Source organism: Callorhinus ursinus, unplaced genomic scaffold (genome assembly GCF_003265705.2).
Source record: "Callorhinus ursinus isolate GAN/ISIS: 27379988/994484 unplaced genomic scaffold, GSC_fseal_2.0 scaffold6, whole genome shotgun sequence".
Classification (NCBI taxonomy): Eukaryota; Metazoa; Chordata; class Mammalia; order Carnivora; family Otariidae; genus Callorhinus; species Callorhinus ursinus.
In genome coordinates, this window is record NW_027397068.1 from 54,053,891 (window position 1) to 54,077,117 (window position 23,227).

Here is a 23,227-nt window from a genome sequence, read left to right on the forward strand (position 1 = left end):
ATATGTTCCTATATTAATACCTAAATATAAAGCTTTGTAAAAAAAAATATGGGAATGGGGGAGATAGGAGAGACATCAGTGCGATCCACTAGAGTGGTAGCAAGTAGGTGGAGAGAACAGCGGTGGGATGATACAAGGTTTCCCATATGGGTGACTGCTGCCTAGTGTGGGAATTCCCTGCATCCCTTCGCCAAATGTACCCCAGTCAATTCATTGTCCCTGGAATGACTAGGATCTGTCTTTAACTTCCTCTACATCTGAAGTGTCTGCTTTCATCAATCCTATTTACAGTTTGCCTTAGCACCTCTTTAGCTGTGATTTATTGGCCTAACCAGCCTAAAACAATGCATGCAAAACACTTAACAGGGGGCAGTTCAACTGATGTGCAGCAAGGTTCCAGTCTACCTCTCTAGCACCATCTCTAGCCTCTACCTTCACGTGTGACATTTCCTGTGCTTATGCCTTTCCCTCCCTGTCCTCTCCTGCATCAGTGCTTTGCCCATATGTCATCTCATCTGCGAAGTCTCTCTTCTCCAAGTTACGATGTCTTCTAGCCTTCAGAATTGTTCTGTCCCTCGCAACTGCAATGGCATTTACTGCCGTAGCCCTCAAATGCAGTACGCCCAGTTTCTCCAGGAGAGGAGCTTTCTTGATGTCTGAGATTGTGCTTGCTTCTTCTATCTGTGACTCCACAGCCGTTAGACTCTGAGTGAATCATGCCTTGAACTGATGTGAAGCTTGAAAGGGAGACCGTCAAGGAGGGAGAAAGTCGAGGTGCATCGGAATGATGAGGACTTTGAGCAGTAGGAATCCGGGGCAGTGATAAGTAGTAGAATACAGATCCCAACAGATTTATGCTTTTGAACGTGGGTAATCTGATTGATTTTTTTTTTGAACTTAAAATGTTCCTAATTATTTATGTTAGAATGGCCACCATGAGTTACATCAAATGGAGACTTGTTTAACCTTTGTGAGAACACAGGCCTGGATATGCCCCAATGTACACTATTGTTCTAAACTGTCATTTAGGGTATTCGTTCCTCTAAATATCCTCATGAGGTGGGGTGGGAATTCTACAGGTAAGGGGATAGAGGATGATGTCACACAGCAATTAGGCGCTGAATCACATGCCACGGTCATGTGACTGAAACAGTAGGGTTTTAGCTCTGACATCACAGCACCTGCTCTGTCATGATACGGTCCCAGGGCCAGGTCTGCCTGATGGAGAAACCCCAATCATGGCCATGAGAAGCTCCTGGGGGAGGGCCAATCCAAGGTATTCGCGATCAGAAGAGCACACCTGTGACCTTATGCTCCTCATCATTATCTGTCCACATCTGTCCCCCTCTGTTCCTGATGTGACCATGTTTTCCAGACTCTTATCACTTGTGCCCAGTTCTTACAGTAAATCAGCTTCACTTTCTCCTTTCTGGTACCATCTTTTTTTATTCAAGGTTTCTACACCTATTTTATTTTATTTTTTTAGGGATTTTATTTATTTCAGAGAGAGTGGCACACAAATTGGGGTGGGGCAGAGAGGGAGGGAGAAACAGACTCCCCACTGAGGGCAGAGCCCAACATGGACTTGATCCCAGGACCCTGAGACTGTGACCTGAGTCGAAGTCAGACACTTAACCGACTGAGCCACCCAGGTGCCCCTGTTTCTATACATATTTTAAATTGAGGGGTTGCTTCTTGTAACAGTACCTATTTGATTGTTTTTTTAATGATTGGGATTTTTCTTCGTCTTTGAAATGATTTTTCCCATTTCTTGGAAGACTTTGTGCCTGTTTTCCCTATCTTTGTAGCTCATTGATGGAGGCCGTGCCAGCAAGCTGGATTGCGAAATGCTGCGGATCACTCAAGTTCCTGCTGTTCAGTGATGATGTAGTCAATAAGCTTTAATGACCCTGTGAGGGGTCTATTTTTAATGGAATCGCCCTCAGGGTTTAGTTGGTCCTGTTTTCCTTGAGGTCAATATGCTCAGAATATGAACCTGAACTTTCTGCCCTCTCATGATGCAACAGAAGTCAGATAAATTTCCTACACCCAATCTTTGTTTTAATCCGGTGAATTAATGCTTGCTAGGCATTGGGCACATCAACCATTTCTCCACTGATTGTTTTCGATAAGTCATGTCTGTCTACTGAATCATCCTTGCTGGACACTGTGCTCTTTATAGAGACCGTGTGAGTCATAGGGGCCCATGAGCACTGTTCTCCCTATATTTAAAACCTGCCATGTTTCCAACACAAGAAACTCTACCTCAGCTTAAGGAGCTAGCTTCCCCTTCATTATTTTTTGTTGTTCTTAGTTTTTGCAAATAGCTAAGTGAGTCTTTGGATATTGTTGGCCAGACATTAGGTGTGGAGAGTCTTTTTTCAAAGATCTTTTGAACTCTATCAGAATTGGCTGGGTGCAGAGATCCTCAGCTTCCTTCAGACTGTTGCTGGGAGGCCTCATTCTGTATTTACTGGCTTCCCTGTGGCAGAGGGAGTTGATCCTCTGTTCCCCAGAGAACCTTGATTACCAACTGCCACCAACTCAGTGCCCTTCATGAAGACATCCCCATTGGTATTGGTCCCACTGCCCCCTTCTTCCCGAAAGCATCTCTTGCTCACAGAAAACTGGTTTGGTTTTTGGAAGCATCTTTCCAGATCCACTCTTGTGCACCTTATATGAACATACAGAGTAATGGAAGGCAGAAAGCCGATCACCAATCTTATAAGTAACATTAATAATTAACCAGTTCAGACAGATATTTGCCATTATTTTCATATTGTAAAGTATTGCCAGTTGCCAGTCTTTATTGTAAATACTTAAAAACCCAGGAGCCCAGATGAACAAGCTATCTCCCATCTCTGCAGACCACCATCTCCACCAGTCTCTCATAACCTCCCACCCACTGGCCAGGAATCACGGTGGGGGAAAAAAATTCAAGAAAGGGTAGCTTTGTGAGGTAGCAAAAACTCAAAGTAAGAAAGCGCACCATATGAGAAAGCCTTGAGGGTCTTTCAGGTGTCTAATGGATGTTATAGTCTAACAGGAATATTATAAATAAGTAAATAAGTCCATTGTTTATGAGACTGGCGCATGTTCTGAAGTCATGAAACAAAGGGCTGTGACAAGCCATTCAGAGAGGGTTGTTGTCAGAGGAGGCCATGTGCCTCTCTGAGAGGGTTACATTTAAGTTGAGACCTAAAAGAAGCCAATCAATTGAGCCACATGAGGAACAAATGACCAAGTACAGAGGCATTAGAAGACATGGCCTCCCCCCAAGTCCAGTTAGGTCCTGGTGACACTGCTGCCTCTCTCTCCTCAGCTTTCATCACTTCTTGTCCGCCAAGCCCCAACCCCCAAAGATAGTCATGAAACGCGAGGACTTAGGGCAGCTCTTTCCACAATCTCTCTCTGTCAGGCTGCTTGGCATGGGACGATTTTTATCCGGAGTTGACTCTTGGAGGTCAGGCACCTTAAGGATCAAAAGACTGAGGAACAGACCCACAATGAACTTATCTAAGCTCGTGACTAAAATTGGCCCAAATCCCCTTCTCCTTCTTTAATCACATGCATATTTGCTGTCCCTGAAGGAGCAGCTGTTCCTAGGGTGGCCTGGCCAATAACGAAGACTGAGGGCTTAGGAGAGATTCCTCGGCCCATCTGGCAATTGCACTTTTTGCTCTGCTGATTAGGTGCATATCCTGAATTAGGCACATTTTCAAGGCTTCAGCGTTCTTTCATGAATTGGGCAGAACCAGATGAGAAGCATCCGCAGGCACCCCCACTGACAGACCAAGCTGCTGGTGGGACACAGGTGTTGGGTTTGAGATCAAGGAGCAGACACCAGCACTGTTCTATCTCGGACTAGCAGGGAGAAAAGTCACATGGTCAGAAGCCAAAGCACGGGACAGGGAGAGTGTCGCCTCTTCTCTACAAAATTAGAAACAATTTTTTAAATGCCACAGGCGTTTGTCAATCTGTTCTCTGATAGCTCTACAAGTACAAAGTGAAATTTTTAGTGGTTGTTAAAGATCTTGCAAATGTCGCCAACTCATTGTCTATCTGTCTTGTAGAATAAGGGTCACCTGAGACGAATAGATAAGTAAACGCTGGGCAGCATCTGGGGGGATGTTATAGGAGGGAAGGGGAAAATGCCTATTAAAGACTTTCTAATCCCTTGGGGACCTGGGAAGGGGACAGGAACAGAAAGTACAGTGATGCCTGGGTCTAGGGAAAGGACGGGACAGATCGCACCGTGGTTCAGGGCATGGAGTCAGATCACTTGGGTTCAAATCTCAGCTGTACAGCTTGTTACTTGTGTGGTCTTAGTGGCTTGTTAATCTTTCTGAGCATCGGTTTCTTTATCAGGGAAATAAGAACAATAATATCACACTTATTAGAAGTATCAACCTAGATAATTCACACACCGTGTGTAACACTGAGCCTGTTATTATTGGACGGACCTCCTAGAGTTGCTGAGGAATGCTCTTTCTGGACCCAGTCTTGCAGTGTCCCTTCCCTGGAGGGAGAGGGTAGCTCCTTTAGTTATTACAGTATTAGCCTCTGTTTTATTGGGCAATGTGTGGCCACTCGTTAGCAGTGAGTAGCATGGGAAGAAACATTAGATAAAGCAAAGAGCAGGGTCGCCTGGGTGGCTCAGTCAGTTAAGCATCTGCCTTTGGCTCAGGTCATGATCTCAGGGTCCTGGGATCGAGCCCCGCATCGGGCTCCCCGCTCAGCAAGAGAGTCTGCTTCTCCCTTTCCCTCTGCCTGCCACTCCTCCTGCTTGTGCCTTCTCTCTCTCTCTGTCAAATAAATAAATAAAATCTTTAAAAAAAAATAAAGAGCAAAGGAGTCATAAAAACAGGGTTACCCAAATGATATGTGAAACCATATTTCTGTTTATTTCTAAATTTTTAACCCTTTCTCCCTTCCTCCCTCACCTCCTGACTGCTAAAGGTTTTACTCTGCATCACCTACACCCCAACATTTGACCTGAACGGGAGTGCAGTGCTGAAGATTGCAGAGGTGAGTGCCGGTCCTCCCCAGCATGCACGTGCTCTGCTCCTTTCCTGCCTGCTCACAGCTGCCTCCCCCCAGGCTGGGAGAAGTCCCGGGGGGGGGGGGGGGGCTGGGGCCCAGGAGTGAGGTGAGCCCTTATCTGATCATTACCTTGGGGAGTTTCCACTACGGAATTGATCTGTAGGAAGCAGGCTGTGGGCTCCGCCATCCTTGGTCATAATGCTCTGCATGCTTTGGTTTGCTTCATTTGAGGTTTTAAAATGGAAATAACAGTACTGGTTCTCCCAATGCTACTACACCTAGGTGCTGTGCCTCGTTTTGCTTTCTGAGTCTATTTTTATTAAGAATAATTGAAAAGCATTTGATTTTTAAAAATGGTTTTTAAGAAACCAGGTATGAGAGTGAGAGAGACATTTACTGATGAAATTCCAGGCCTGTCTCCTAAAGCCTGATGAACACATTTTGTAACTATCATTGGAAAGCCTTCTCTTTCCCATCTGTGTTGCAGGCTAGGGAACTGTGCACCTTCCAGCACTCCCAAGAGTATGTCCAACAGAATTCTTGGCTTCTCCAATGCCTGGCAGATGCCTCTGGTTTTTGGAAACGTTAGCATTCCAAAGCTATACTTTAATACGCTTAGAATAATTTTCCTTCCATTTCTTGAAAAGAGTATCTTCAGAATTCATGTGTTTTGACAGGAGTACATGTGCAGACCTCTAAGAGGCAATGATATTCTGAATTCCGAAATTAGGAAGAAAAAGAAAGCTTAACCATCAGCACTCATGGGTATTATTTTTTATAGTAATGATCATTTCTTGAGTATACCAGGTATATACTTAGCATCTTGCACATATTTTCTTTTTTTCTTTTTCTCATTGTTGAGATATAATAGACAAACAAAAATTCTATATATTTTAAGTCTACAACTCAGTGTTTTGATATACATACACATTGTGAAATAACTACCACAATGAAACTAATTAAAATATCCATCAACTCACATAGTTAACTTTATCATGAGTAGTATTTATATTGGCCTCTACATGTGCCTTTTATGGTATTGTGTGGCATTAAAGAGTGAAGATTAAGAGAAAATCATTTAGCTTAACTCTAACTACAATATAAATTCCCAAATGTGTATTTATATAGGTAGAAAGAACACTTTTCTTTAACCTATTTATATGTTTTACTCCATATAAGTGAAGAAATAGGATAGCTATTGGCAATTTTTTTCAGTTGATTTTTCAGGGACACCTGTGTGTGTTCTTATTATTTGCAGGTTCCCTTTTTTGTTGTGTGTGTGGTGAGAACACTTAACCGAAATCTACCTTAACACATTTCTAAGTGTACAATGCGGTAATGTTACCTACAGGCACCACGTTGCTCAGCAGGTGTCTAGAACTTATTCATTTCGTGTAACTGAAACTTTAGACCCACTGAAGAGTGACCCCCTACTCTGCCCTCCCCTCAGCCCCTGGCAATTACCAGCTTACTCTGTGGATGAATTGGACTATTTTAGGTACCCCATGTCAGTTTGCTTTTAAAATGACAAATGTAGTTTCTGATTAGAGCAAGAAAACATGTTGGCATCTGCGTGGCTTGTTAGCCCTTTGCCATGTGAAAGGCAAGAAGGGAAGTGCAGCTGTTCCTGCCTAGCCAGCCCCCCATCCCCACTGCTGATGGAGCTTGGGGGGTGGGGGAGTACAGGTTGTTTCAGGACCTTCAAGAGGGGAGGAGGGCTACCAGGAGTTCCCAAGCTGCCTCCCAGAGGAGGAGGACGAGGTTGCCTTTACCATCCTCCCAGGAACCAGTTTGTGAATGAGAATCTGATCAAGATGTCATTCCTGAGCAGTGGACACACACTACCGTGACCTGCCCAAGTTCAGGCTGTTTAAGGAGGGTAGCTAGAAACCAGAGTAGAGACTCAGCAGGCCCTTCCAGATAGAATAAAACATCAAAACGCAGTGGTCTCTACCAAAACCTATAAAGGAAAAACAAAGCTTTTTTGCGTTTTTTTGGAAAAAACAAAACAAAACAAAACAACTCAGCCCCAAAGCAATATAGAGCTTAGCGGCGAGAAGCCTGGCTCTGAGCTCTGGGGGAGCACTGTTTGGATGTAAATCCCAGCTCTACCACCTCCCACCCACCTGCAGTGTTGCCGTGGCTACCTCCCTGGACCAGCAGTTGGTTCTCTGTGAAAGTAGTGTTAGCAGTGTGCTTGTGCCATTTGAACAAGGGAGATAGAATCCATGGGAAAAGCTGTTAGTGCCGACCCATCCTCACAGTAAGTTCATGCCACTGCCATTGGGAGCTGCAGGTTGATGATGATGTCCACATTGCACTAGACAGTGCCGATCTGGCCAGGACCCCGAAAGGGTCACCATTATGTAATCTGGCACAGGATGAGCAGATCTATTTATAGGAAAAGCATAGCAACAATTTATAACTATAAGCATATGGATCCGTAGTTACAAATACTAGATTATTAGATGAATCATATATAGATAATTTAAGAAAGAATAGTAGTAGAACCATCTAAAATCATTGTTTACATTAGCTCCACAAGAGAGGAATAAACATTTTTCTCACTGGCCTACATAGTTCCTCAAATTTGCAAAACAGCTCAGAGTCTTTCAGTTCTCACCATAGAAATCACTTAAGAAATGATTTTTCATCAACAAAAAGAATTAACTATGTAAGAAAGTTACACTGCCGCAAAAAATAATAGCATTCTGTAGACTGAAAGCGCAATAATTTTGGAGGTTCTCAAGTGCTTCTCACCTGCTCAGTTAGCGTTTGAAGGGCTGCATCTCGTTTTGAAAGCAGGACCTCTCAGCCTAAAACCACCACTTAGCTCTTGGGAGCCTTCTTAGTTGTATCTGAACTTTTCATAAAAATAAGTCTTTAACTTAATGAAAAAAGAATGTTCTGTTGTCACTTCTGCTATAGCTTGGGAAACAATTTATAAAAACACCTTAAAATCAACCATTTGAAACTCCTGTGGAAATGTTGAGGAAGAATCCAGACATTGTCTTCTTTTTTACCCTGATGCACAGTGACTATTACTCGAGAACAGTGTTTACCCTGAAACCTGTTGATCAGGAAATGGGGATGTGTACTTAACTATGAAAAATGAGGCCATTTCCCCAAGGCACTGTTGAAACTATTAAAGGATCATTAAACACTCAAAAGGTAAATAAAGCCTTCATTTGTATGTCTAACTTTAACTTGCTCAAGTAAACTGTAATAATGAAAGTTTTTCAGATCACAGTTTTTCATGATACAGGAGGAATAAGACATATCATCAGACTTAGAAGTGGGTAATTATAAAATATGCCATATGTGTTTTCTGTTCAATTTCATGAATAATCAGAAATAAAAACTCCCTAAGGATACATAATCTTTCTCGTCATTGGTTGAAAGCTAGACCAAGATTTCTCTTAGTATGATGCCCAAATTAGCAGATCTGCTGTTGAGTTTTCTAAGGGTGGTTACCTTAATACTGGAAAAAGCTGTGGGAGTAAAAATTGCCAAAGTCTTTAGGTAAGGGAAGAAGAGAAGCCACAGCCAGAAGCTCTGTGGAGCTCTGTGAAAATGGTTAATGTTGTTCCATTGGGAAGATTCCGGGTGTATTCTCATGGCTGCTCAAGGCTCCTCTGTGGGATTTTTCAAAGTGAGAAAGCCTTGTTTATAAATATATATTTGCTGGTTTGATCTAATTGACTCATAGGAAACTTCCAGTCTTTGATCCTTGTCAAGTTCAAGCAAAGTCTGTCTCAAAGACCATTCTTTCTTTTTCTTTAAGATCCTTAGTTTTAGGGTCCTCCCTCTTTCACTCCATCTATCCATCCATCCCTCAATTGCAAAACACTGGTTAATAATAGCAACCAGGTAATAATGGTAGTTACTAGCCTTTGAGTCCCTAGGGTGTGTCAATAAGTTGTGTTTTTTGTACATTCTCCTCTCATCTTTACCCCAACGAGGACAGATAAAGAATCCCAAGAAAAGTGAGGAGAATTTGCTTGTCCCAGTTTCTACAGTGAGACATTCAAATTCAGACTTTTTATATTTCAAATACGGGCTGTTAACCACCATGGTATATTGCTTCCTCACTACTATCAGTCTTTGAAAATGTTAGTAGGATCTTGCCATAATAATATTGGCAACCAACTGAAATTCTTAGGAGTCTCATCCACCTTGGATCTTTACCACGGTGCTTACTTAAAAAATGGCTGTATGGTGTTTTCACATGTGAAGCAGAAGTATTGATAAATTTTACTTGTTTGTGACCATAGATTCAAGTGACTGTCAGGCAGGTGCCGCTTTCTTGGGTATCTTTATGTATCACTACTCAGTTTATCTTTTCTGAGCCTTATGGTAGCATCAGACGATCTGATGTTTATGTGTTTATAGTTTTGTTTAGTGTCACTTGTTACCCCAGGGAGTTTAAAACCATTAAGGCTGAAGACCTGCTACCAATTCAATGATTCTAGTTGTCACTAAAGTATTTTTTTTAATTGGGCTGACTTCTACCTCCTGAATGTTCAATGAGACTTTTTTTTTTAGTTTAATGTAGTAGCATTATTCCTGAGACATACAGCAAATAAAATATTCTTCAGTTAAGGAGCAGAATAGTCTGCAGATAAAATCCAGAAGAAAAGTACACAGGTGACCCAGTCAGTTTTTCTTAGAAGCATCTTGTTTGTTATGTTCTCTCTAAAAATGGGAGGAGTAACCCCACCTCCTGGCAAGAAAACTGGTCAAGGGATCCCAGACTGTTGTCTCAAATTGGCTGAGGCCACTGAAGTAAGGAAATCCTGTTCTAAGGAGCATCTCCACTTTCCCTTCTGGAAACCCTTTCTTTTCTTCATTCTGGGCCTGTCTCTTCACTGACTCTGATTTGACTCTTTGAAGTGTCTGTTCTTTGGTTGTTTGCTGCCGAACAGGCTTTGAGCAAACAAGACCTTTTGCAAAGACTTTCCACACTTCCCGGTAACGTCTGACTTACACAGCTCTTAAAGAACTTATATGGAGTTAGAAGACACACAGAACAGTGCAGAGATCCTCTCTACTTCATTTTGAGGTAATTCATAGGGCAGAGGCTAGAGTTCAATAGACCTTCTGTAGACCAAGGTGCAGGAATTAAAGGGTTGAGGTGTCTTAAGCCATTTTAATATGCCACCTTAAGCCAAGAAGAATATGGAGGAGGAAGAGGGAAGTCACAATCAGAGGTGTGCATGTATGCTTGGGCACTTTAAAAATTTCCAAAAGGAAAACCAGCAAATTTCCCCACCCAGCATTGTGGTCCAACTTACTTACACACGTATTTCTTAGGAATAATAAAATAACTTCAGTTCACTCTGTGTGGGGGGCGGGGGGGGAGGGGTGTACGCACACACACCCATGTGCATCAGCAGGAACCATTTGCTGAGGTGCCTTCTGTCACATACCCACCTGTTACAGCTGTTCACCTGAAAATAGCCTGGCCACCGAGTTGTCATCATGATTCAATGTAGAGTTTAGACTTGTAGTAATAATGAAAACTGTCTATGGTTCTAATGTGATCGACAAGCTTTCATAGGCTTCCCTATATAAAAACACATTTCTTCGGCTTTCTTGTAGCTTAATCTTTGATCTTTCTATTTTTTATCACCATAAATTATTTTTCATCTCCATAAAAATTTTCCCATTGAAAACATACTAGCTCTTCTGTTTATGGAACTTGTTACTCAGTATCATGCACGGTTTTAACGAAGATTTGCCAGGATCTCCGTTCAGATAGGAAAGAGAAGGTAAATGCACAGTTCAACAAAGTGAAGGTCATATGTATTTTGCAAAGCTAAACAGATTTCTCTTGTGGCGGCTGCTTTAAAATTTGTTATCACTTTGGCCAGTGTTGAATATCGACTACATCCTATTATGCTGCTTCATATGAAATAACAATGATTCTGCCCTGGGTTTAACCTCGTACTGTTATTTATCAGTCTTCTTACTTGAAGATACTGCTTACTTTTGTTGCCTGTGTATGGCTTGCAGACTTGTGTTTTCTTGTTCTTTTTCCTTCTTCCTTCGGCGTTTGTTTTGCCTTATTAACTCTGTGGTTTTGCCCTCAGCTGTGTGTCGCATGCCATAAAGCTGGACGTCCACAAATGCATGAAATGATTAAAAGGTCCATTACGAAACTCCTCACTGCCCTGTGTCTTCGTGCGCTCCCTGGCCACCAGGGGCCTGTGGCTTTTCACAAGGTATTTGACTTGGCCCTTTGAGCCTCTGGCAGAGAAACAGGACTGGGGCTCTTAAGTGTCAACTCTGCACTACGAAAGCAAAGGGCACGGGGAGGTAGAAGTGCCATTGGAAATACTACACGAGGAAATTGATGAGCCTTTTCCCAGAAACTCAGCCTGCCTTTGGACTTGCTATTCTCTCAACTTCTCTGATTCGGTGCGCTCATTTTAGCACTACTCCAAGGTAGAGGCAGAAAAACATTTACAAAGTGAAAAAGCATTGGCTTTGAATATAGTGATCAAGTTTATCATGAAAACCCTCATTCTAGGACCCTTCCTGGTTTACCAGTTTATTGTGATTATAGAAAGTATGAGAAGCTTTTTTTTTTAGAAGATGTCAAGATAGCTGATAGAGCATTTCTTTCTGTGGGCTTAAAGATAGTGATATTATCAGGTACAGGGTCATTTTTATATTTAAAAGCATACCCTTTTATCATAGTTAAGTACTTTACACCTCCAACTTTAGCAGGTTGAGCTTCTTAGATTAACCCTTTTTTTTTTTTAATTTATTTAATTAGGCTCCACACCCAGCACGGAGCCCAGCGCGGGGCTTGAACTCACAACCCTGAGATCAAGACCTGAGCTGAGATCAACAGTCGGATGCTTAACCAACTGAACCACCCAGGCGCCCCAGATTAACACTTTTTTTTTTTTTAAAGCAGCGTAAACATGCAATGAGTCATTCCCAGTATTTTACCCCTGGGATTAGCAACTAGCCACTAGAAGTGGTAGTGACGTTAAAACTCAAAGAAATGCATTTGGTATTTAGGAAGTTCTTGCCCAGATAATGTACCGTATGCATTACATAAACTCCAGTTCCTCATCCGTGCTTTCTTTCATGGGTCTAAAGTGACCAATAAAATTTTTGAAGGGAGGTTGTAGAGCTGGTATCACTGTCCAAACTTAAAACAATCATGCTTAGAGTATGAGTTCAGCTCTCAAAATAGCTACTCTTTCATCTTTAATGCTCCTGCAGCTTCAAGATCCCCCCGCTCAATTTATGTCAGAGCTCAGAGATCTTAAAGATCAACAGCTATAAAGATTTCTGGGGAGAATGTAGGATTTAAAGAAAACTGTTAAATTTTGAGGCACGAGTAGTCCTGCTGTGCCTAATGACACTATTGAGAATTTGTTGCATCAAAGTGAAGCGCCGCACTCATTTGTGTGTATTTCCCGGGTTTGTGCATCATTTCACGATGTGCCAAGTAAACGCCTTCAGGGATTAAGACACCTTTTTTCAACATATGTATAATTTGTGCCTTCACTTACATTATAATCCATGATCATTGGAGAAAATGAATTTAAAACTGACGTGCCCTTCAATGGTAATTTGAAAAATAAATTATTTTGGAAATTACTTTTCTTTTTTAGCTAAAAATGAATTAATCTAAGCCAACTTCCTATTAAATGTATGAGTTTTAAATGCTCACTTGGACTATTAAGCATTCAATAGATAAATTTAACTGTTGGAAAATATTCACTTTTACATCATTATTTTACCGAAAAGGTTATGACAGTGAGGCCTGACAGAAAGTTCCAGCATAAGCAGTAGTGGCCACAAAGGTTAACACTTAGTATCTCTTCCATCTGACTTCTCATCCATCAAATTAAGTTTGTCATCGAGGTGAGAACACTTTGTTTTTATTGTAGACAATCTCAGAGTTATTCCTAAAAAAATAATTTTGGTACATTAAATCTCTTTCTTTTTGTGGGTCTAAATATACTTAGTAAACAGGAAAGGATGACCTAACTGATAGACAGAAAACAGCCCGTATATTTAAAGCACACATTTTTTGTTATGCCCATCCCTATAGCTTCCGGAAGACTTAGAGGCAATAAAATCTGAAAAGTCATGACATTAAACATCATCATCATCCAATAAGGGATTTTTTTTTTTCCAAATTGGGATTTCTTCATGCTTGCAGCCCTCACGGGGTCTTCTCAGGTCCAAGTAGACATTCAGATTTATAAGACCCAAATAGGCTACAATTGGCATTATTATCTGCTTCGTAGATACATACCAGGGAAGAGAAGCAGGGCCCTGGCAGGCATTTCTGTCTCCCAGGAAGGAGTCCTTGCAGCAGTCCAGCGGCTAGTCTGTGGCTCTCAAATGTCAGCCTCAGAGCAAGAAGACGGGAGCCACCTCGGTGGGTGCAGTCACCTTGGCTTAGGAGCCCCCATGTTTCCACTATGGAGGAACCCAAACTTCTGTACCAACTCCATGAGCAGAGCTGGCCAACATCCCTCAGAGGACGTGAGCAACGACAAGATTCACCCAGGGAACCCAAACCTGTGCCTTCTCACCAAGTTTTTAAAGTCCATCCACAGTTTTCCCAATTCAGATGCAGCTTAGTAATTGAGAGACACTTTCACTCTAAGCCATGCTGCTTAGTAACCCAGCCAATGGTCCACCTTTATTGGGTTTCCAGAAGAACACAGCTAGGGAGTTAATCCAAGATCAAACTTGTTTATAGTACAGGAGAAAGGGATTCACTAGCCCTTTCCCCATGCTTGATAACTCAGGAGTGAGTAAATTCTGTTCCCAGTTGGCCATGGAAGGAGCTTTTCCTGACTAATTTCCAACCATCTGAGTTTGCTCCCAGTAGAATTATTTGGCATATCTAAAAATCACTAATTTGCGTTCTCCTATGATGCTCAGAATGATAAGTTCTGAGAGTGATAATCTTTAGGAAAATGTTACTTGCCTATAGGCTTAAAAACAAATTTTTCAAGGATTTTAAATATTTATAGTGCTCCTCGATAATTAGTCCTAAATCAGGCTGACTTTCTATTCAAGAGGGATTTAATATCCTCTCTGGTAATTCCAAAGCATGTTGGTAATGAACTGATATCTACAGAGCGTATATATTGCTATCTTATCTCTTTACCAGGTGTGCATTGAGACATACATATGTAGCTGTCACCAGCGTAGTATAAACACTGCTGTGCGGGCAACTCTCAGTCAAATGCTGAGTGACTTGACTTTACAGTTACGACAAAGGCAGGAAAACACGGTGAGCAGGCTTGCCGGCGTCCCTGTGTAACTAACTGCATGTTGTGTGTCCCACATCCTAGATGCTCTGTCCCCCACCTGCTGCCAGGGAGGCTTCCTCCTGAAACAGTAGGAGGGGCTTGCTTGGTTTAGAAGAACATTTATTTATATAAATTAAGCTCTTTATATTTTTGCCTGTTTAAAGTCTTGAGAGTCGTTTTTCCTTATGGTTCCTATCATTTTTTAGTCATTATTTTATAATTAACTTTTGTTTTTTTAAACTCAGATTGAAAACTTTTTTATAAAAACATTGTATTCATTAGCTAACAGATACCAGAAGTAAGTTCAAAATTAGGAAAAATTAATAGCAATTAATTATCTGCTTTGAGGTTTGGTGTCAGTTTCTCTTTGTTAACTAGAAGATTGTGCCAGGAGATCTTCCTTCACCTGCTGGGACCATCAGGGTAAAGCTCAATTTGCCTTCTCTCTGTCACCAAAGCCCGTTGGAGCTTATTGATCTAAACTTGAACAGATTGTCTGAAATTGAGCGTTCCCGGGAAAAAATGTAAATGTAATTGGCTTCTCATATATTTTATCCTTGGGGAATGTTAATGAAGAGATGATTCTTCTTTAAAATAAGTATGTGGGGTTTTTTTATCTGCTTCTGAATAATTCAGATTAGAATTCTTTAAAAATCTGCAAGAAGTATTCTGAAATGAACACTTTATTCTCTAGAATAGGAAATCTCAGTGGCAGTCCGAAATATCTCTGAAACATTACAGAAATGAAGATCCCGTGTTTAACTTAAATCATTTCTAATTTTTACCTTCAATTATTTTCTAATTTTTAGAGTTGAGTGGAACCTTAGGGTTTGTCTAATCAAATTCTTTTATCCCTCATTTTACAGATGAGGAAGATGAAGCCCAGAGATGTGAAATTGAAATCTAAAATGAATGAGCTTATCAGTGAAAGAGCCAGAACTAAGCCCCTGGGCTCCTAACTGCTGCCGTGGCAGCCAAGGTTGAGAAAGCAATACTAGTCTGAAAAAGCAAATACTGATCTTTTTTTTTTTTATGTTTGCTATGTCCACAGCCCAAGTTTCTATTAAAAAAATTGTTTATCTTGAGATATTATTACCTTAGGTTACCCTTTGTTCAAAACTACTTCATTTAAACTAGGATTTTGAATCTGATAGCGTGGGACTAGTAGTTAAAAAGAAATTCATATTATAAATAGAAAACATGCTGAGGAAAAAACACTTAAGAAAAAGCGTTAAAAACACATTTTAATAGAAGTAAACCTGAGACGTTGAAAATCTTACATTAATCATACACTCATAGTTCATCCTTGCTAAATGGCAATGTGATGAAATAATTTAATACTAATGGTGTCTTAATGTTTTAAGATGAAACATTTAAATGAAACTTTGTAGTTTCAAGTTGATTTCAATTGTATCCCTTCACTTAATCTTATTTTTAAATTTTAAGGAGGAGAATATTAGGTTTCAAGTAAAATGACTCAGCCTTTTAGCTCATGTTGCTCTTCTGTAAGAAGGGTGACAGGTAGACTACAGAGGTCTGGGTAAAACCCAGAGCGTGCGACTCTTGATCACGGGGTTATGAGTTTGAGCCCCATGTTGGGTGTAGAGATTGCTTAAAAATGAAATCTTAAAAAAAAAATCTTAGAGGGTTATCTGCCTCTGCTTGTGGTATTATATGTCTAATCAGCCCTTTGGTTCTGCTCATCACTGACCATCTGGACTTATCCAACCTGAGGCAAGATCCCAAATTAGGTGGAAAATTAGTATTTCCTGTCATTTCCTTTCTATTACTCATGCAGTCCCCAGAGATGTTTCCATGTCCCAGAAGAATAATTCTCAGGATGCTAATATTTGAAGCAATGGGATATCTACTAGAGGGAGACCTAAGTTTTGTCAGCTAAGAACTGTGATTTTTAAAAAGCTGATAAAGGGAAGTGGTCTATAGGAGTGGCAAGGTTCATTCAAAGGAGACTGTGTCTTCTGCCGCGGCATACTTAGCCTTACCTGGGGAAGATGTGTAGTGTGTAGCACAACCCGTCACAGGAAGGAATCCTGGGCCACCTCAGAATTAGGAAGACTTAAATACAATAGAAAGAAAATAAATCTAGTATGGAATGTGCATTTGATCCTGGAACAACATGGGTTTGAACTGTGCAGGTCCACTAATATATAGATTTTCTTCATAAATATAGTACTGTACTTTTTCTTACAATATTCTTAATAACACTTTCTTTTTTCTCTCTTTATTAGAAGAATACAGACTATATTACATATAGCATATAAAGTATGTGTTAATTAACTTGTTTATGTTATTGGTAAGGTTTCTACTCAACACAAGGCTCTTAGTAGTCATGTTTTAGGGGAGTCCAAAATGACACACAGATTTTTGGCTGTATGGGGTGATCGGTTCCCCCAACCCCCACATTGTTCATGGGTCAACTGCGTCTTCAACCTCATGTCCATCCCTACTCCCAGGACAGATTATGCAATTTGATTTTGTACCATCAGGATCTCAGAGTTATTATCAAGCTTTATTGTTGAATTATTTAGATGATGAAAGCCTTTGTTAAATTTTAAGTTACTAATTTCAAAAAGCAGAATGCCACATGTAAATACTTAGGGAGTAGGTGGTAGTGTTTCTCCTGTCCTTTAAAAATGATTCGAATGTATTTCCTCCAGAAAATGTTGTTCTACACTCAGTATTTAGCCACTGCTGAGCTGTAGACATTGACATAGCCTTTCATGATGAATGCTATGGAAGCAGCTGAGCTTGCAAACTGATGAACAAAGAATAGTAAAAATATGTGCCTGTAACAAGTTTAAAAGACAAAGCGGTGCCCTGGGATGATTTCTATGCCTGGCAGTTGATCAGCCTGAAAATGCCCTCTTCTCTCCCAGTGCTGAGGTAGGGAGACTGAAGAACCTTTCTATAGACCTGTATTTTAAAATTCAGGAACCTGATCCTTCTTATTACTAAGAGTCATATTCAGTAGGTGCCAATCAAAGTGTAGTCTGTGACCTTGGAGCAAACTCTCTAGCTGTTTACACAGAGCTAGCTCCAAGCCCTAGCTCAGCAGCCTGGAATCATATAGTGCATAAAGGGCTTAAAGCTTGTTGAAGATTGTGGAGTCTGGAATGAATTATTTTAGGAACTGGTGAGCTCAGTTCCAGACATCAGAGTCTTCTCCTAAATACTATGAGTAATGAAATGCTATCAAGACTTGGAGGGTGCACTTAGGAAAGTTAGTTGAGCCCAGAGCACTCAGAATGACATTTGTTCCCTAGAATTTTCCATTGTTTAAGAGTCAGGAATTTTTGTGCCTGAATCTCCTAATTGTCCTGTGTATGTCTCCCTTCCTAGATAATTGAAAACCCGGATGTCCCGCAGGAATTCAGGAATCCAGGTATTGGATTTGATTTTTGCTAGTTCGGTTTAAAAAGTGAGTCTAAGAATGCCTACTGTGTGCTTGGTGCTGGGAGTGTAGAGGTGAGTGGGGCTGTCTCAAGGAGCTCTTGGGAGCTTCTGCTTAGCTTTGCCTCACCAGCTAGTACTTCGTCAGCCGTTCCTTAACCTTTCTTCTGGCCCTGCACCCTGCCACCTGTGCCTGTTTCTGTTCCAACCCTGTGAAGGAGAGTCACTTTTCCATATACCTTCCTGTTGGAGCCTGGGAGTTTTCTGTGGCTTTGGTTTTTTTTTGTTTGTTTTTCTTTTTTGTCATTGTTTTGTTTTTGTTTTGTTTTGTTCTCCATGAAGTCGCGTTTATAATTGTTAAAATGAGAATTGGCTAGAGGGCTGTGGAAACCTGATCAGCATAGAGCTATTGTACCAAAGTAAGTTTGTGAAATGCCATTTTTTTCATATGAAAAAAATGAATCTCACAGGGAATCTCACAGCAGGACAAACAGCTCAGTGTAAGTGGCAGATGAAATCAAGGTAAGGAATTTCATTCTGACCCAGAGGAAGAGGAAAAACAAAGGTCTACCTATAACTGACAAGCAGTTTGGTTTTTGTTTTTTTGGGTCTTTTGTCTTGTGTTTTAGTTTGGTAGTATAGTTTTCTGAAAGAAAAATGAAAAATTCAAACCATCTAATTTAAAAAAATGGAAATATGTTTTATCTCAGATTTTATTCAATAATTTAAAAAATACTGGAAAATCTGCTTTTCTTTGATATTTTTGCATGTTCATAGTAAGAAATGGCAGGGGTGAGGGGGGGAAGGTGGTTACAGAGAGGATGAAAAGGGGAATGAAAGGGGAGGAGAAAAACAGCCAGTCACAATTAGGAGACACAGAGTGAAGGAAAGAAATGAGAAAGGCATTAAGTCATCTCTGAAGGCATTGCTGGAGCATATGGTTTTAATTGCCCCTTGCTCCCCTCTTGGGCTGCAGACCGGAATGGGCTTCACCACCTTGCCACCTGTGGAAGCTCCCAGTGTCACGCTCCACCTGTCTTTTCCTCTCTTGGGCCACCACGGTTCCATAAAACCTTCACTTTGGTTTTATAAACCAAAGAGGAGGCCCAAGTCCTCTTGGCCAAAGGTTTATCTTTAAAAATACAATATTAGTAAAAACTGGGTGGACTTACTGACATTTATCTAAAACGGAGTTTAAGGACTACTTATGGGTTTTATTTATTTTTAGTGGTGTCTTATTGTACCTTGTCATTTCTCAGGTTTGTTTCTACATGGAAGGTAATAAATTCTCAGGATTAGTCATTTCTCTTTCCCGCCCTCCTTTGACTTTACTGTCATTTTCTGTCTTTCACTCTTGCCATTTTTTTCTCCATCTACCTTGACCTCATGGTCATTTTTTTTTTTTATCTCTACATTCATCAAATACTCAGCCACAATTGTATAGATCTTTAAAGGTATTTTAAATGCTTCCACTTTTTACTTCACTGGGCCCAACAATTCTGTGAGATTGAGATCATTTGTCCCCATTCCACCAAAGGGAGAACTGAAGCTTACCCAAGCTTACGCGGTCAGCAAGTTGTGGACCAGTACCTGAACCAAATTTCACCCTTTCTCCAATACGTTCAGTGCTTCTGTGGGAGTTTTGTTGCTAGCTTCTGGACATGAACATGTTTGGAGGGAAAATTCTTTCTTCTCGCATTGGTCCCTGCTCTGTTAGCAACTGTGTGCCCTGAGGATGCTGGGCAAATAGGTAAAGTAGTGCAGATGGGGACTGAGTTATTTTGCCCTCTTTCCCTATTTCCATAGTTTGAGAAGCCCATCTTTCTTCCACGCTGCCACGTTTTATCTCTTTGATATAACTCAAATCTGCTTAAGAGATCCAGAAACTCCAAAGGTCAGAATAAGGGATACATTTGTAGTCTGCCAGCCTAGATATTGAGAAAATTGTTGTCAGTTGTGTTGTTTCTTAAATTAATCAAATCTCCTTTTGTTAAGTGTGAATGAGTTTTATTCATAATAGTCAACAATGTATCATTTTCTTTCTGAACTGTATTTTTGAAGTGTTTTACTTCAGAAACAAATAATTATGTTTTCTATGATCATTTTAGTGGCCTAAGGAAGGCTCAGCATCTGAAAACCTTCTTTTCAGTTCTGAAAACATCAAAAGCAGAGGATAGGAAAGACTGTTGAGGGAGATTCTAGTGCCCTCTGCCAATGTCTAATGCTTGTAACCTCTTCTGTTTGAAGGGTCGACAGTTGAGTCCCTCTGTGATGACCTTGTCTCTGTGCTCACTGTTCTGTGTGAGAAGCTGCAAGCCGCCATCAAGTAAGTGCCTTCGACTGGTGTTCTTATTCACCAATGGTCTATTTCTGAGATAACTTTTGCCTACAGCATCACTTACAGTTGCAGATTATAGGGACAGTGGTTACCCCCATTGGTATTTACCTGTCATTCCTGAGAAGTCTATTCAGTGACTTTGGGCAAGCCCACATTACCAAATACCACGACTGAAGGATATAATTTTCTCATGAGACATGGGGAAACAATAGCCTAAAAGAAGACTTAATCCCTCTAGCATGAAGCTGAGTGAGAAGAATGTTGGGTAAGAGGTGGTTGACAAAGCTAGTTGATGTAACCTGGGCACGTCCCAGCTGTGTGACTCTAAATGAGTCTTCTCATTGACCTCTGTTAATGGCAAGGATGGGCTCTGTGGTCTTTCTATATTTCTTCTAACATTTCCCGAGCCTGTGCGTTCACATGCATATTTTTGAAAAGACACATTGCTCTGACTTTTACATACTCATTTTTTTGCACGCCAGTTTAATCCTTGATATTAGATCATATAGATGATATCCAATGCTCCAACTCTCCATGCAGTAAGTTAACTTATTAATTTATGCATCTATGTCATAAAAGGACTAGACTTTCCAAGATGAGATGAAAAGTCTTTACCAGCTACATATATAGTTAATTGCAAAATCTACAACACAATAAGATTCTGAAATGCCCTTTGAGTTATGAAAGACACTATCGTTTGCTAGTAACTAGAATATTTGGTAATTCAGAAAACTTTACTCATAGAATTTCCTATATAGTAATGAGTTGGGAGACATAGTCTAGTTGAAACATTAGTGAGGCCTTTCACTTTGCTGGAAAAGTTGCAGAAACTTGTAGGGTTTTGGTTTTTGTTTTCATTCCTTTTTTAGTAAACTTAGGATATTTTGAAAGCTAAGCTTAGATTGACTCTTCAGGGTTTTTGCCCAGTGGTTTCTATATCAGTGTATCTATCATTCCTCTAGGTCACCTGCACATTTTGACCACATTAAGCTCCAGCTCCCTTCATATTAGGCACTTAAACAATGAAGTTTAATCCATCGGTAGTACAAGCGAAAAAGAAAAGCACTTCTTCCACAGCACTTCTCCCACTGCACGTTTCTCTCACCCCTGGACCCTAGGCAGAACATTTTTCCTCAGAGGGGATACGTCTAAAAGCAGATGCTGGGTGCAGTTGGTTTCTCCTGTACTCTGCTCAAGTCCCCATCTCCCCTGACCATAGAGTGTTAGGGCAGTAGGCCTGAGACTCAGACTGTGATCCTAACCTCAAGACTCTAACACCAACTACAGTGACCCCATCTGTAGAGTCTTCATGTGACCTGATTACCTTGGGACAGACAGTTCCAGGTTATGCCTGTTCTGTATGATTGTCATCACCCTCCTTCACTCTTAACAGTGTCCTGGCTGGGATCGGTTATATATTCACTGTACCCATCCATGACCAGGGTTTAGATTTCTTCTAGTGCTCACTCCTCCCCACCCTGCCTAGTTCCTCTCCCTCATAGCAGAGCCAGCTGTTACATCAGAGCTGGGGGATGTTTCTCATTGGCTTGTTTTCTCCTAAAATATAAACGTATATGGTGTTTAATCACTATTGGCTCGACTGCATTATCTTTGTTACATTAGCTGGTGCAACAAAGTCTTTGTAAGACCCCTGTTTGGCCCCTTACTTCCTCTTGACTTTGGGCAGAGCTCCCAACCACCGTAGGCTTATGTATCCCATAAAATAATGAATATATTATTTATTATTGTTTGTATGTAATATAACATCAGTGATATAAAATATATTAGGGTTTTTGTAAGAATCAAATGAGAAAATTTACTTAAAAGATAGTTGATTCCCAATAGCCAAAGATTACCTGAGGCTAAGAGAATTTGGCTTATCAACTTGTAATAGTGAGGGAGTCTGTACGCTCTGGGGAGCCTAAGGTGTCCAGGCAAAGGATGTTAGGAGGGACTGTTATAGATTTGAACCAGGGCTAGGTGATTTGGAGCGAGTGAAAGGAACTGACGGTCTGTTCAAAGATTGGGTGCTATCAGAAAGCAGGGGCATCCCTGGATGGGACATCTTCCATTTTTGTTTAGCTGATGGGAGGAACAGATTAGGAGATGCCATAGGAGAAGAAACAGGAGTCATTCACAGGGGAGAATGATACTTGGTCATTTTTGTGGTTGTACAGGATTCCTTTTTTAAACTTCTGTTCAGGCCAGTTTGTAGATTGGCTTTCATCTTGTTCTGTCACCGTTGTGGAGAGTCCTCATCTGATATTAACATCCTGTGAAGTTGTTTGTGTTCAGCAAGGGGGACACCCCAGCTAGCTGGTAGCACCTAGGCAGTCACCAGCTGTCCAAGATGCTTCTTCTCCATTCCCCACCCCCTCAGGTCTTAGCATCATCAGGGAATAAAACAAAGACCGTCAAAACTTTGAAAAATATAAAGGCTTTGTTCATTACCTTTCAGGCAAAGAAAAAAAAATTGCATACTTTTTTTTTTCCCTGATAGTGTGCTAAGAGAAAACTAAGGTTTTCAGTACTAGAAAAGCTCAAGGTAGTTATGCTATTAATAATTGAAAACTAGGCACCAAGATAAATCAGAACAAATCTGTAGGTCTATGAATGATAGACATAAAACATAATGTTATTTGTTGGTCAAGAAAGTCTTCAGCTAGGTCCAGTAAGGGCTTCAAGTTCATGGCTCTTTAAAACCTGGATGTCTCTAACATCAGCTGTAGGGGCTGCCATCTGTAGAGTGACCATATGACCTAGTGTACCTGGGACAGTCCAAGGTGATGCCTGTTGTAATTATTATAGACATTCAGTATGGGTATCTCCTAGGAAGTTTTGGGATAAATGGAATTTTTTAACTGCATAGTGCCTAACATGTGATAAATATTTGATATATATTAGTTCTGAAATTGTTTGCTTTTAGAATTGTCAGTGCTAATTCTGGTTTATGATGTAGTGTGGGACATGGAACTTCTTCCCTCAGACATTTGTAGATAAGAAAATACATTGCACAAACATACATTGCAAATGCATACATACACATATTACAAGCTAAAGGGCATGGATACTTGGTCACTGAAAAAAAAAAATGAGGGGCGCCTGGGTGGCTCAGTCGTTAAGCGTCTGCCTTCGGCTC

General features: G+C 40.7%; 1 protein-coding gene across 7 annotated transcripts in view; it reads left to right on the forward strand.

Annotated features, from left to right (window-relative positions):
- The window catches only part of ARFGEF3 (ARFGEF family member 3), a 178,956-nt gene that overhangs the window by 62,227 nt on the left and 93,502 nt on the right, over positions 1 to 23,227 (forward strand). For 3 of the 7 annotated variants that reach the window (XM_073893993.1, XM_073893995.1, XM_073893996.1), the window contains 5 exons: positions 4,960 to 5,028; positions 11,136 to 11,267; positions 14,198 to 14,320; positions 17,700 to 17,742; positions 19,998 to 20,076. In XM_073893993.1, the coding sequence (XP_073750094.1) occupies positions 4,960 to 5,028; positions 11,136 to 11,267; positions 14,198 to 14,320; positions 17,700 to 17,742; positions 19,998 to 20,076 (446 nt within the window). The remainder of the gene's footprint in view (positions 1 to 4,959; positions 5,029 to 11,135; positions 11,268 to 14,197; positions 14,321 to 17,699; positions 17,743 to 19,997; positions 20,077 to 23,227) is intronic. The other 4 variants (XM_025865994.2, XM_073893999.1, XM_073893994.1 and 1 more) reach the window with 3 other exon arrangements.